Below are 14,122 nucleotides of genomic sequence, written 5' to 3' on the forward strand. Positions count from 1 at the left end.
AGTATATTTGCGGCTTACGAATACCCTGTTGCGCAACTAGTACACTAGTAGTATATGTTCAGCAGTGCAACCACGCGTGTCACACGTTGGGATACGTACGTTGGTGAAGTTTGAAAGTCCAAAAGATGCCGCGTTTGCGGTTAATTAAGCCCTGGATTTAAAATTCTGGAAGCGAGCGCGCACCTGCTCCATGCGCCATCTAGCTCCAGGTTCCGCAGACCGCAGAGCATATGTATAAATAAGTGCACAGTCACGCACTTCTTCTCTGCAGCAGTAGACAAGGAGAATAATACTCACCATCTCCAGCACTCGAGGCCGTACCAGCCAAAGGATCCATCAGCGCCGACCAACTGCCAGGACACTTGAAGGTTTTTGCCGGGCGGCAACACCAGCGCACGGCGAGGTTTGCAAGAGAAGCCACCGTGGCCATGAGGGGGAGCAACATGCTCAGCTCCAGTGGCTGCTCCAGTGGGAGCAACAAAAGGACGCTGCAGCAGGATTGCAGTGGCGGCAGCCATGCCCAGGAGCACACCAAGAAGTAAGTTTGAGTTTATCACACGATGGAAATTGCTATTGCTTCCATGGACCTTCATCATGCCTAAACTGAGCTAGCTAAGCATGTGAATGAAATGATTTGCGATCAAAGGTTTGGAGTATTGAGCAGCTATATACATGGCTAGTTCTCGTACTACTATATGATGTTCATACTTCATAGTTATAGTTGTTTGGTGAAAATTAAAAGTTCATATGGTTAGCACGTCCTACTTGCTACATGTGATATATTCTCTTGTTGTAGTGTATATTGTCATAAGTTTTTAAATGTGGTTTTGTTCCTCAAATAGGAAGTCTCGCATCGGCATGAGAACAGACTACACATATGCACCGTATCATGATGGATTCCAGTGGAGAAAATATGGGCAGAAGGTGATCCGGGGCAATGCCTTCCCAAGGTGCGTGTGCATAGATGTTATGTCAGTATCCCTATCAATTGTTTTCAAAATTAATGGATGTATCTGATGCAAACATTGTTAGCCTGCCCAATGTCTGAACTCATGCTAATTAATTAGAGCATGTTCACTTCAAGGGAAGGCCGGGGGTTATCCTGATTTTCAAAAAATAAATAAATCAAGGGAATGTCAGAAAAAACTTTCTACTAGTATTCAAATCTGTTTTCCCTTCGTAAGTTGTTTGATTCGTAGGAATCATACAATAGCAATATTTACCAGTCCAATAAATTCAGAAGAGTTCCATAGAAATAAAGACATGTACAATTACCTCAGTTATACAAAGAAAAGACACACCTTTATGATCGAAAACATAAAAAGCTTTGGGTTAATTAGGGTCTCACATAAGCCCTTGGTGATGAGACAAGATAGGATTAAACCAAAGCTTCTCTATAATGATATGTACCTCTCACCTAACTTAAACCAAACATGTACGTTAGCCCACTCACTATCGATCACACACCATATCAGATGCTTCCGTATTGGTAAAGTGTATGTGATTGATCTCCTTTCAAGGATTTCCCATGTTAGTTAAGTGCTGCATGTTTTTGGTCTGATCGTTTCAGGGTTTTAGGTAGTATTTTAGTCCCAAGTGTGCTTCGACGCAAAGGGTTGATATATACTACGATGCATGTGCGGTTTATTAGATTGATCTGCCGTGGTAGCTACCTGTGGTTCGCGCATCAGGTTGTGACGCTGACCTTTACGTTGTCGTGTACCTAGAAACCACATGCCTAAATGGGATTCTGCAATTAACAAGCGTAATGAACCAATTGGGAAACAGAAAAGGAACTAAAGTACCATCATACATTGAGGGAATCATCATGTTCTGCTTTCGTGCACTCCACCCAGGTTTTTTAATTAGCCCATGAACCGGGGGATAAGTTATTTAAGCTCTCCAGCAGTCCTGCTCAACTACTTGCCCTTTGATTAAACCAAGTTTCGTTAATTTGTCTTTGCTATGATTGTTGCGCAATTGTACCACAATCTGTGCATGACCACCCTGGTCACATTTTTGAAGATGAATATATGTAGTGTAAGTAATAATTACAAACTAATTCATGACATGATTTTGTTTCGAGACTGTTAAATAGTACTTATTCTTATTCTTGAAAAATATATTCTCCCTACAAAGTGTGATAACCGATAATTAATATGGATTGAGGGGAGTAGTAAATTTAAAACATTTGTGACACGAGGCAATGCGTCATACTAAGTATGAAACATCCGCACACTTTGATTCAAGAAAAATCATATAAAAATGCAATAACAATTTTGTAAATAATCTCTCATCTTGGAAAATTTGCAACTGGGCGAAGTGATGAGGAAACAAAACTTTACCAAAGTTTTTGTGGGATTGGTTTCAGCTGAAACTAAACACGCTAAGCAAGCCACTCCTAACCGCAAATTAGAAAATTATAGAGTTTTTTTTGAAAATTTAATTATCACAAGATTAGAAGTTTGAACTGCAAGATACTAGCATATAGTACATGCAGCTAGTCCAAGCTCGACTGTGCCTTGGACGAATTTGGCACATGTATTGTCACAATCTTAACGCACGCATGGCCGGCCCAGCGCGGGCTAGGATTTTGGCGAATTTAGGTCATATGGCCTGCTAGATCAATCCTAGCACCTCCGAGCTAACCCTAAGAGAAATGGCAATGAAAAACCAAAAAGAGCTATTATATGGTATGTATGCAATATCTGCATGCCGTCACATGGTGGGCTTTAAGCGAACTTCTATCACAGCTGGAAAATTATGCTGTAAATTTTGGTCGAGCATTTCCAATCATGCATATTTGTATTAGAAACATTTAGATGTGTCAGGGGGATGACTCCAGCATTGTGCATTTGGGATCTCTAGAGAGTTCTAGAATAGATATAAGTATGCAATATCAGCCCATGTTAGATCCGATCGGGGATACCCCATACTTGGGGAATGCGCCCCACATTGTGATACCGAAAGCATAAGGCAGTGCTCCTTGAAGCTAATGATACATGTCGGCAAGATTAACAATTCTGATCCATCATCTATGTGACACGATGCCAAGTGCTCGCATGTGCCAAGTTTTTGCCTAGCTAGCACCTCTTTCCAGAGCATTTTTTGCAAGGGCATGGAAAAGTGAGCACATACTAATGAAACATCTCTCTGTCGTTCCATGCAGGTGCTACTACAGGTGCACGTACCACCAGGATCATGGCTGTTCGGCGAGCAAGCACGTGGAGCAGCACAACTCGGCGGACCCGCCGCTGTTCCGTGTGGTCTACACGAACGATCACACATGCAGCGGCGCTGCTGCTACCGCATCGGACTACATGGCCTCATCGATGCACATCCAGCAGATCGCCGACGCCTCTCTGAGAAAGGCCGACACGGAAGCGGAAAGGCCGCCGCGCCCACAGCAGCCTCGCTCCGGCGGCGGCGGCTACGCCGCAGCGATAAAAGAGGAGAAAGACGCCATCGTCTCCTCCCTGCTCACCGTCATCAGAGGCAGCTGTGACGTTGTGAAATCTGACACTGCCCACGAGGGCTACAGCAGTGCGTCGCTGGCTAGTAACTGCTACGCGATGTCATCACCATCGGTGGCCGGAGGTAGCCGTGAGGGTAGTAGCAGCTCTTCAGTTTCGCCAGTGGTGCTGCCGGCGCCAGATGACATGGGATTGGGACTGGACTTCATGGTGGAGTCCCACTGGTTCGAGCCTTTGGATTTGGGTTGGTTCGTAGAATAGTTGAGTACATGAGTGTGTGCATTCAATTATCCTAACATGACATCTTTTTTTCCTGAGATGTGGTGGGGGTTAGACATGACTACTCATCATATCTCAAGTGAGAATCTAGCTGGGTGGGTGAGTTCACAACTGTTTTTTGCTCACCATTGCACTCTAGAAGAGTTCTCGATGACGTCATGCACCCATCCATTTTTCTCTCTATAGGGAGAGACAAAGAGGAGTAATATATATACACCATATTTCCATTTTTGAATAAATTACAAGATTGTGAATATAGTGCATATGTAACGGGCTCTTCCTGCTCTTGTTGCCAAGATCTAAGAAATGACAGGATACAAGAAAGGGAGAGCGTGCCGCCCGAGGACGTGGCACGGGCGATAGAGCTCCTTCATGTCCCGTCATATTAGGAAGACCATTTCTATGAACGGTACCTGAGTGTGTGCATTCGATTATCCTAACATGACATCCTTTTTTCCTGAGATGTGGTGGGGGTTAGACACGCTACTCATCATATCTCAAGTGAGAATCTAGCTGGGTGGGTGAGTTCACAACTGTTTTTGCTCACCATTGCACTCTAGAAGAGTTCTCGATGATGTCATGCACCCATCCATTTTTCTCTCTATAGGAAGAGACAAAGAGAAGTAATATATATACACCATATTTCCACTTTTGAAATAAATTACAAGATTGTGAATATAGTGCATATGTAACAGGCTCTTCCTGCTTTTGTTGCCAAGATCTAAGAAATGACAGGATACAAGAAAGGGAGAGCGTGCCGCCCGAGGAGGTGGCACGGGCGATAGAGCTCCTTCATGTCCCGTCATATTAGGAAGACCATTTCTATGAACGGTACCTGAGTGTGTGCATTCGATTATCCTAACACGACATCCTTTTTTCCTGAGATGTGGTGGGGGTTAGACACGCTACTCACCATATCTCAAGTGAGAATCTAGCTGGGTGGGTGAGTTCACAACTGTTTTTGCTCACCATTGCACTCTAGAAGAGTTCTCGATGACGTCATGCACCCATCCATTTTTCTCTCTATAGGGAGAGACAAAGATGAGTAATATATACACACCATATTTCCACTTTTGAAATAAATTACAAGATTGTGAATATAGTGCATATGTAACGGGCTCTTCCTGCTCTTGTTGCCAAGATCTAAGAAATGACAGGATACAAGAAAGGGAGAGTGTGCCACCCAAGGAGGTGGCACGGGCGATAGAGCTCCTTCATATCCCGTCATATTAGGAAGACCATTTCTATGAACGGTTGGCGCTGTTATTCACATGAAGGAACAGACATAAAGTTTTAATTCCCGGTGAGGAAATGGATGAAATATTTTCTGATGAAGAAAACAGAATTAAGAGCAACTCCAACGGGGAGACCCAAACGAACATCGATTTTGTCCGTTTGGGTCACCCATCCGCTCGTCCGCGTCCGCGTCCGCGTTTTCAATTGGTGGCCGATACGCCCAACGGGGGACGAACGCATATTTTGACATGCCCATCTGGGCATTCCGTCGAACACGTAGTAGGCAGAGAGCTTGTAGCGAGGAACGTCGCCGGTACCGGCCGTCCATATCTGATTCCGCCGGGGCCGGCCGGGCGTGGATACCTAGGCGAGGCGCCGCCGATGTCGGACTGCAGCACATGCATCGACTCGCCGTGGGCGGACTCCGTCAACAAGCAGCCCTCGACGACGCCGAGTCGCTCGGCGGAGGCCAGAGCAAGCGCGAGCACCCCTCGCCGTCGTCCCCGCTGTCGCCGCCCAAGCGCAGGTACATACACACACACACACGCATCTCTGTCCATCCATGGAACCAGTCGAATCTCGAATCTTGATTAGGTGGCGGACGATTGAGTGAGTATGTTTGTTTGCGATTGATTGCAGCCGTAGATCTGTGGAGAGGAGGGTGGTGTCGGTGCCGATTGCCGAGTGCGGCGAGCGGGCCAAGACCAACGGCGAGGGCCCACCGCCGTCCCGTACGCCGCAGGCGCAGGTGAGGCTGGGTGCAGCCGGGCACGGCGAGGCGAGGCCGGGGCGAGGCAAGTCGACGGGCGCGGCCTGGCATGTCCGACGGAGGAGCACGAGCCCACCACGGCGGAGCGCCGGCGCCGAAGGAGGACAAGCCCGCCTGTCCTTTGTTGCTGTGCGCGGGGGAGCATGCGCGGCTAGGTGCTGCTCCAGCTCTCGAGCCGGGTGGGTGGGTGGGAGAAGAAAGAGGAAAAGGAGGAAAGAGATGGGATGAGACAGATGGGTGGATGGCAAGTGGGCCAAGATCTACATGCAACCGGACAAAGGGGGGCGAAGAGGGCACAAAGAACGTCCGCTTTGTGTCCGCTTTTGACCCAATTTTTTCACAGATTTGAGCCCAAAATGGGTCCGAGCGGACACCAAACGAACAGCAGGCGGACGCTATGTCCGTTTGGGTCGCCCTGTTGGGATGAGTTTTGTGTCCGAATGACCCAAATGGACAAAATGGGTCGTCCCATTGGAATTGCTCTAACATATGAAACAATAGTGAGAGCAAATTATTCCCTGGAAAAAATTAATCAGAAGACTTAAGCTATCCCAAAAATACCATGCCTAGCTACCAATATTTATCCCTTTTTAATAGTCAATAAGATTGCCATGTTATGTAGCAATATTTTTTTATATTTTTCTTTAATAAAGTACAAAAAATTCCTTTAGCATGTTAAGTTTGCAATTATATGTGCTGTTGTGATGAAACATAAAGTTTCATTGCTAACGTATGATTTAGAAAAATAAGATGCTGAACCACGAAACCAAGGTTGTCAGAATCGTGATTCTGAATCGGGTCAGAGCTTGATGATTGGATCGCAAATCGTAGAATTTTAACTATCCGAATCATAAAAACGTAGATTCCACTAATCAAAATCCTAAAATCGGAGTGGCTAGTTTGAATCGTAAAGTCATAGAATCATACAATGGAATCACAATTTTTACAACCTTGCACGAAACAATTACACAATATACATGTATTTGTTCTCTGTGCGTGCTACTTTTCTCAAAAGTTTTTCCTGAGTTAGGGGAGTATTCTTAAATATTGCACCTTTACGTACTGTTCTCTTTTGACATATTCTTCTTTAACTTGTTTTAATTTGTGTATATTTGCTATTTATTGAATTTTAAAATTGTGTTAACATGCAATAGCTAATGATTATTTACAACTTTATAATTTGCTCACAACAAGCCATTATTAGGTGAACAAACTGTTGGGTTCTACGGTAGGGTGCGTCGACTGCAAATTAAAATTCCTATCCACAGAACATCCAGAAACATGCTACGAGAGATGGATCACAGATCGTTACCACTAGACGCGCTGTGCCATGCAACGGAAGTAGAGTTGGGGCAGCGCGTCTCTAGAGTCGTCTCCTCCTTTCCAATCTTCCTCGAACAACCGGTCGTTGGATCCCACGTACTGGTTCGCCGGAGCGGCGCAAGTGCACCGCCTCTAAGGGTATCCGCGCATGCAGGAGCAACACCGTGTGACGGACTGCTAGATCCAATCACACAGTCGACAACGAGTGGAGGTGGCTATTCGCCACACATGCAAAACCTAGTGATGGCACCGAAGCGATCAACCAAATAAGTGTGCTGCACCTCCACTTTATATAGGCATCCATCGTGGTCTCAACACTTGGGCCTCGCACGAATCCTAAAGCCCAAAGTCTGTTCGGCCTGAATCCGAATCCGAGTAGGATCACACCTGACTCGGGGAGTCGGATCCGGCCTCTCAGGTTCCTAACCTTAAGCGCGCGACCTGTTAGGTTCTCGTTCACTTAATCGCGAGTTAGATCACATCCTCCTAGGCTAGTTCGTAGCGGCTTCTAGCAAAGTGTGCCGACTTCAAGTGTCTAATGAAGCTAGTTGGGCGAACATGTACAATATGTCACACTTCTTTTTTTCCTTTGCCACACGATATAAGTTGTCGGGCTCAAGTCGAGTCTGTCATCCTTGTGGCCCGACCTCTTTCTCGTTTCAGTGATGCCGACCACAAACCAGATTATCTCATAATCCCTATGGCATGGCCATGCTTATCTTGGTCGGGTCACACGAGGGGCCTAGAGTATATCTCTCCTGATCGTAGGGGAGAATCCCATCTTGCCCGACCATGTCTCGCAGCATGGGTCTGGACAAGCCCGAAAACTACCTTTGTAGTTACGGAGTAGCGTTTGATCGGCCCAAAGCAGGCCTGTTACCATCTCGAGTACATGCGCCAGCTCAGGTCTTAGGATATAGAACATATGTTGTACTAGAGACTCATAGAGGACATATCGCCGTGTCTCATGGTTGAGTATGTCCGTCTCGGGCCTTATCTCGACTCGGACCCGACTAAGTCGAATCCGAACAGATCCTTCAGAGTCCATACTATCCGGTTAACATCCAATGCTCCACGGCTAGTGAGGTCGAGCCATCCACCGTGTCATATGCTAGTCTAGTCGGCTGTGCGTCTACACAACCCTTTCGACCAGGGACCTTTTAGGACAGTCATCATACAATGCATAGTCCCACAAACAAGTCATGTACTTTTCGATACACATCATTGATAATGTCCAAGGACTATCTTTATTCATAAACACATAAGAAATATCATCATACACGATTGCCTCTAGGGCATATCTCCAACACGAACTTTAAAACATGTGAACATTTTTTTTGGAGTAACCTACCTCACAAAGTCTGTGTAATTTAGTGTGAATGAAGTTTTTAAGACCCATGGAGACAACGATACGAAGGAAATTTGGAGATGCAAGCACTGAAGCTTGGGGATGCCTAAGAAATTCCCAAGAAATAATTTCAAGATATCTCAACCTTCTGAACTTGGGGATGCCCGAGGCACCTGCCCCCTTCTTCCTCTAAAATTGTCGGTTTGTCTTGGTTGGACCTATGGTTTTATTTTTTCACATATTATGTGATGTTCTTGGAGTGTCCTTTTATTCCTTTTATTTTTATTTTTAATCATTGCGATCATCACATCTGAAATATTCTGAATTGAGAGGTTATATGAATGGCTACATATTTTTAGAATTTCTATATTGCTTCACTTATATCTATTAGAGCATACATCAAAGTAGAAACACTTTAAACTCATCATGTTTCACTTATATCTTTTGGAGAGTTGAAACTGCAACTTGTTGTTGGCATGACATTAATATGTTGAAACTCAAATGATAAGCATGTATAATAAAAAAATTCCATGAACAATATACCTCTAGAAGCTAAAAATTTGAGAACCGAACTCTTTGCAATTGTTTTGAGATAATTTGAGGGCAAGAGATGAGCATAGCAATAAATGAGCTTGAATCTAGAAGTGAATTAGTGTGTTGAAGTTTACTATTACTTGAGACATCCTTTCAATTAGCGAAATAAAAGTTGCAAACTTAGAAGTGACTTGAGTAGCTCAAAGTGCTGAAGTAGTGTTGTAAGTAAACTAAAGATGTTATTAAGGTTGGGGTGGCTCGATGGTTAACTCCTACCAACCCCAACTTATGATATTGCCACAAGGAACTTGTGCATTGCAAGTTTGAAAGCCTTATGCACTTCGTTCATGTTCCGTGCTAGTCTCTTTGTCATCGAGATTTCCCACTCTCACATAGAGACTTGGTGCATACTTCAAAACCACGTGGGAGGAATTCTTCTTGTTCTCCTACACATAAGTCCATATATCTTCCTCAAAACAACAACCATACCTACCTGTCATGGCATTCCATTGCCATTCCGAGATATAAATTGCCATGCAACTTCCATCATTTGCATTACACTAACATGACTAAAGGTGAGATATTCACAGTCATTTTGCTTTGCATCATCATACATAGTTAGCATGATATTTAGGTGGCACATCCATTGCTATTTGCTTTTATATATGCCACGCTAGATCATTGCACATCCTTACACTACTGGAGGCATTCATATAGAGTTTCTACATCATGTTCATCGTTGATCATTTGAGTTGAGTTATGGATAAGTTCAAAAGGTGTACTGTTCATAATTATAGAGTGTTCCTTCTACTTTGACATATCAAATACAAGATGCACCATGGAGGTGCCGATAAAAATAAGATGAGTGAAGGAGCAACGTAGTACTATTCCTTTTCGGTATGCACTTGAGCTTCAAAGTAGCACATGTTCTTTTTTGAAATAATAAAGTGCTTCAAAGCAGCAACACTACATTATAATAGAGACTTTTCATGCACGTCATGTTGAATACACTAGTGGGGATTTATATGTTACAGAACTTGGCTTATATATTTCAAGGATAAGCTTCCTCAAATACTCTAGGACTTCATGAGTAAGAAAGTTGAATGCATGCCCGACTAGTCCATAGGAGAGTATTCAAACATACATAACTCTAGTGCATCCGTTGCATGGAATCACTACTCCTTGCATTAGCATTGATTATGAGGTCGTAAAACCGCCTAATGATCCAGTTGTGTTGATGCAAGTCTAACTTATTTTTGACTTCTCTTAAACCATCATCACTATTCTCTTTCCCCCATAAGTGATAATGTCTAGACCCATGTTTAAGTGTTGCATAAGTAAGTTGAGTGAATGATGCAGAAAGACCATGAAGTTCTTTTACTTGGTCCACCTTGGGTTGGTTTCTGATAAAATGTTATTAGACATTGTAAAATACAATAGTCACAACTAAATTCTTAATATAATATTGACGTTCTTTCTTAAACTTTGGTGAGGTGAATGTTGGCTTGATGCATTGACTTATAGTGAGATAGAGCGAGTTTATTTGTATGCTTGTTTATTGTTACCTAATTATCAACTATAGACAATTGCTCTACATCACTATTCTTGAGTTAAACTTTAGTGAGGCTACATCGGATAATCATGTTCATGTTGAGGTAGCGTTCACTACAAAAAATATTCCTTTTTATCATCTACCTGCTCATGGAAATGCGGGGATTAAGCTTGGGATGCCTACATGTCTTGATATAATTTGTGTCATGTTCATGCTACTATTATATCATTTTTACATAGTTTTGCCCCCCCTTTATATTATTTTATTGGACTAACATCTTAATCTAGTGCCAAGTGTTAGTTGCCGTTTTGCTTGTATTTTATGCAACCGAATAAAATTTTGGGGGACTAGAAAAAATAATATAAAGCCCAAGCTTGAGCTCTTGCCTCTCTTCCTTCTTCTCATATCGAGACCTTCTCGATCATCGAACACTTCATCCACACAAAACTTCAACAGAAAACTCGATAAGATCCGTTAGTATAATAAAGCAAATCAATACTCTAAGTACTGTTGTAAACCATATCATATTTTGTTTTTGCAATCTAGCTACTGTAATATAACTTTTTCCATGGCTTAATTCACTGATATAAATTGATAGTTTCATCAAAACAAGCAAACTATGCATCAAAAACAGAATCTGTCTAAAACAAAACAGTCTGTAATAATCTGAACATTCACCATACCTCTGGTACTCCAAAAATTCTACCAAAATTAGGAAACATAAACAATTTGTATAGAAAGACAGTGCAAAAAGTTTCAGAACCATTTGACGTTCCAGCAAAAAAATGTAAAATCGCGCGCTACAGCCAAAGTTTCTGTCCTGCATCGTACAAACCAACAAGCATCTAAAACATCCTAAAGGCAAACCTTGGCACATTATTTTTATAATACAATGGAATTGTACAAGGGGATAATTATTTTTGTTGAAAAGTTTCTGTAATTAAGATTCACAAAGTTCCCATGGGCATGAACAAAGTTCATGGACGTCCCCCACTTTCACAATGCTCGTCTATCTCACTTTCACTTTTCTTTTTGTAAAGTTTTGGGTTCCCCTCTTTATTTTTTTGTTTTTAAACTATATAAAAGCACTCAACAGAAATAAATGACTCTCTAAAACTTCCGGGTTGTCTCCCTGGCAGCGCTTTCTTTAAAGCCATTAAGCTAGGCATATAGTGCTCAAGTAATGGATCCACCCGGATCCCAAGGTATATCAAAGCCAATTTTAATTAACAATGATTTGTGATTTAGTAGTGAGCACAAAGTAACATATATCATGCAACAACGAAGTCCAACTCTCTTCCTATGCATCGGCATGTCATAGAAGAACAATTCATGCACACATAGTAAAGGCCAATGCATAGTATAAACGGTTTCTTGCAATTTTATCGTATTGGAAACATAGAGAGGTGGAGATATAGTTCCTCTCTCATAATAATTGCAAGTAGGAGCAGCAAGCACATGCATATTATATTCATCAAAATCATCATGTGTAATAATAAAACACAACCCATCAATATAATCCTTAATAAGGGTAAACTTCTCCGATATAGTGTAGTTGGGAGAATTCAAAAAGTTAATAGGACTATCATGCGTGGGTGCAATATCAAAAATTTCATGTTTAACATAAGGAACTATAGCAAGTTCATCTCCATAAGCATAATTCATATTGGCATCTTGGCACAAGCATATCAAGCATCATCAAAAAGGGATATTTCAAGAGAATCAACGGGATCATGACAATCATCATAGCAATCATCCTTCGGTAAGCACGAAGGGAAATTAAACAATGTATGAGTTGAAGAGTTACTATCATTAGAAGGTGGGCACGGGTAGCTAATCCACTCTTCCTCCTTTTGTTCTTCGCTCTCCTCATCATCTTTTTCATCCAATGAGCTCACAGTTTCATCAATTTCTTCTTCCATAGATTCCTGCAAAATATTAGTCTCTTCTTGGACAGCGGAGACTTTCTCAATAAACGCATCAATACACTACAAAAAAAATACACTTCCGTGATGATACGTGTTTGTCATAGTAGGTCGCGTTTTTTGTCATGCATGTACATCCATGATGATTTTATGACAGAATCAAGATAGTCATACCTGTGCTGTCGTAGATGTGTTCCATGACATTACCAAAATTATCATCACGGAAGTGTGCACTTCCATGACGATAAATCGCGCGTCACAGAAGTGCTTTCGTCAAGGGTGACCGACACGTGGCATCCACCTAACGGAACGCCGTTAGGCTATCGGGTCGGGTTTTGGATCCGATAACCCGTTAACAGCCCCGACCAATGGGTATTTTCCACGTGTAAAATCATCATTGACTGGAGGAAACACGTGTCGGCTCATCGTTAGGACAAATGTCATCCACTCATTGGACAGAAGGCGCCTATGATACGTCGACACGTGGCACGACCCAATAGAGGCCCATTCCTGTGAAAAGGCCGACCCGTTTGACTTGGTCAAAAGGTGACAGGCCGGCCCATGGAAAGCCTGTTAACGGCCTGTTCGCATATAGCCCATTTATAGCCCGCTAACCCAAGGCCCGTTACGCCCTATCCGAATTAGGCCCAGTAGCGTCATCTGGGCCATCCAATATGATTCTAGCCCGTTTTCACTTCTGGCCCATGACGTCTTTCGGCCCATGTGAGGCCCTATGTAACTCTTGGCCTATTAACAGCCCATGGTGAAACTGGCCCGTAATGAACAGTGTATCACTTTACACCCATTAACGGCCCGTGGTGGAACTGGCCTGTAATGAACAGTGTATCACTTTATACCCATTAACGGCCCGTTATTCAGTTGGGCCATTTCTAGCCCATGTTATCTTTCGGCCTTCTTAGAGCCCATTTATTCTTGGGCTCATTTCCAGCATTCGTTTACTTACGGCCCGTTACTGTCATTTTCTGCTTGTGGGCCAAATTCAGCCCGTGGTTACAGTCGGCCCGTTTGTGGTCCGTTAATACGTTGGGCCGTTTTCATAGCGTCATTAAATACGGCCTATTAACGATGGCCCGTTATGGTCGGCCCATGAACGGACGATTCCAACTCTAGCCCGTTTACGACCATAATGCGGCCTGTTATTGGCCCATGTTTGGCCAATCGATCATACGACTCGTATAAGGCCCATTGATGATACGGCCCGTAGAAGGCCCATTGTTTCTACGGCCCGTAGAAGGCCCATTGTTTCTATGGCCCATAGAAGGCCTACTGTTTCTATGGCCCGTAGAAGGCCCACTGTTTCTACGACCCGTAGGAGGCCCAGTGTCACTACAGTAAATGTTAGCCCATGGTTATTGTGGCATAGTTTAAAAAATAGGTTATTGCATCCACTAGCAAACCACGGAAAAAGAACTGCACTGACTACAAGCAAACAAATAAACAAGACAACAAGGAAATAAATAAGCAAGCAACTTATGCTAGGCTATCACGGCTATTACACATATTACATCCACTGGGCATCAAAGTTCGCCACCAGTGCAAATATAGGGAACAAAGCAACATATAAACGCCGCAGCAAAACAAGTCCAGAACTGAAACCACTTCAGAAGAGTTCAAGAAACAATATCCTGGGTACCCATAATGCTGGCAAGATGCTTAGCAAGC

General features: G+C 43.1%; 1 protein-coding gene across 1 annotated transcript; it reads left to right on the forward strand.

The window, feature by feature from the left end:
* The first annotated feature begins 281 nt into the window (after window positions 1-281).
* Window positions 282-4,008, forward strand: LOC125548758 (putative WRKY transcription factor 38). Its single transcript, XM_048712303.2, has 3 exons — window positions 282-538; window positions 843-950; window positions 3,170-4,008. The coding sequence occupies exons 1-3, from the start codon at window positions 429-431 to the stop codon at window positions 3,732-3,734; spliced, it is 783 nt and encodes a 260-aa protein (XP_048568260.1). The 5' UTR covers window positions 282-428; the 3' UTR covers window positions 3,735-4,008.
* The last annotated feature ends 10,114 nt before the right edge of the window (window positions 4,009-14,122 follow it).

Source organism: Triticum urartu, chromosome 3A, assembly GCF_056163025.1.
Source record: "Triticum urartu cultivar PI428250 chromosome 3A, HENAU_Tu73, whole genome shotgun sequence".
In the NCBI taxonomy this organism is placed as follows: Eukaryota; Viridiplantae; Streptophyta; class Magnoliopsida; order Poales; family Poaceae; genus Triticum; species Triticum urartu.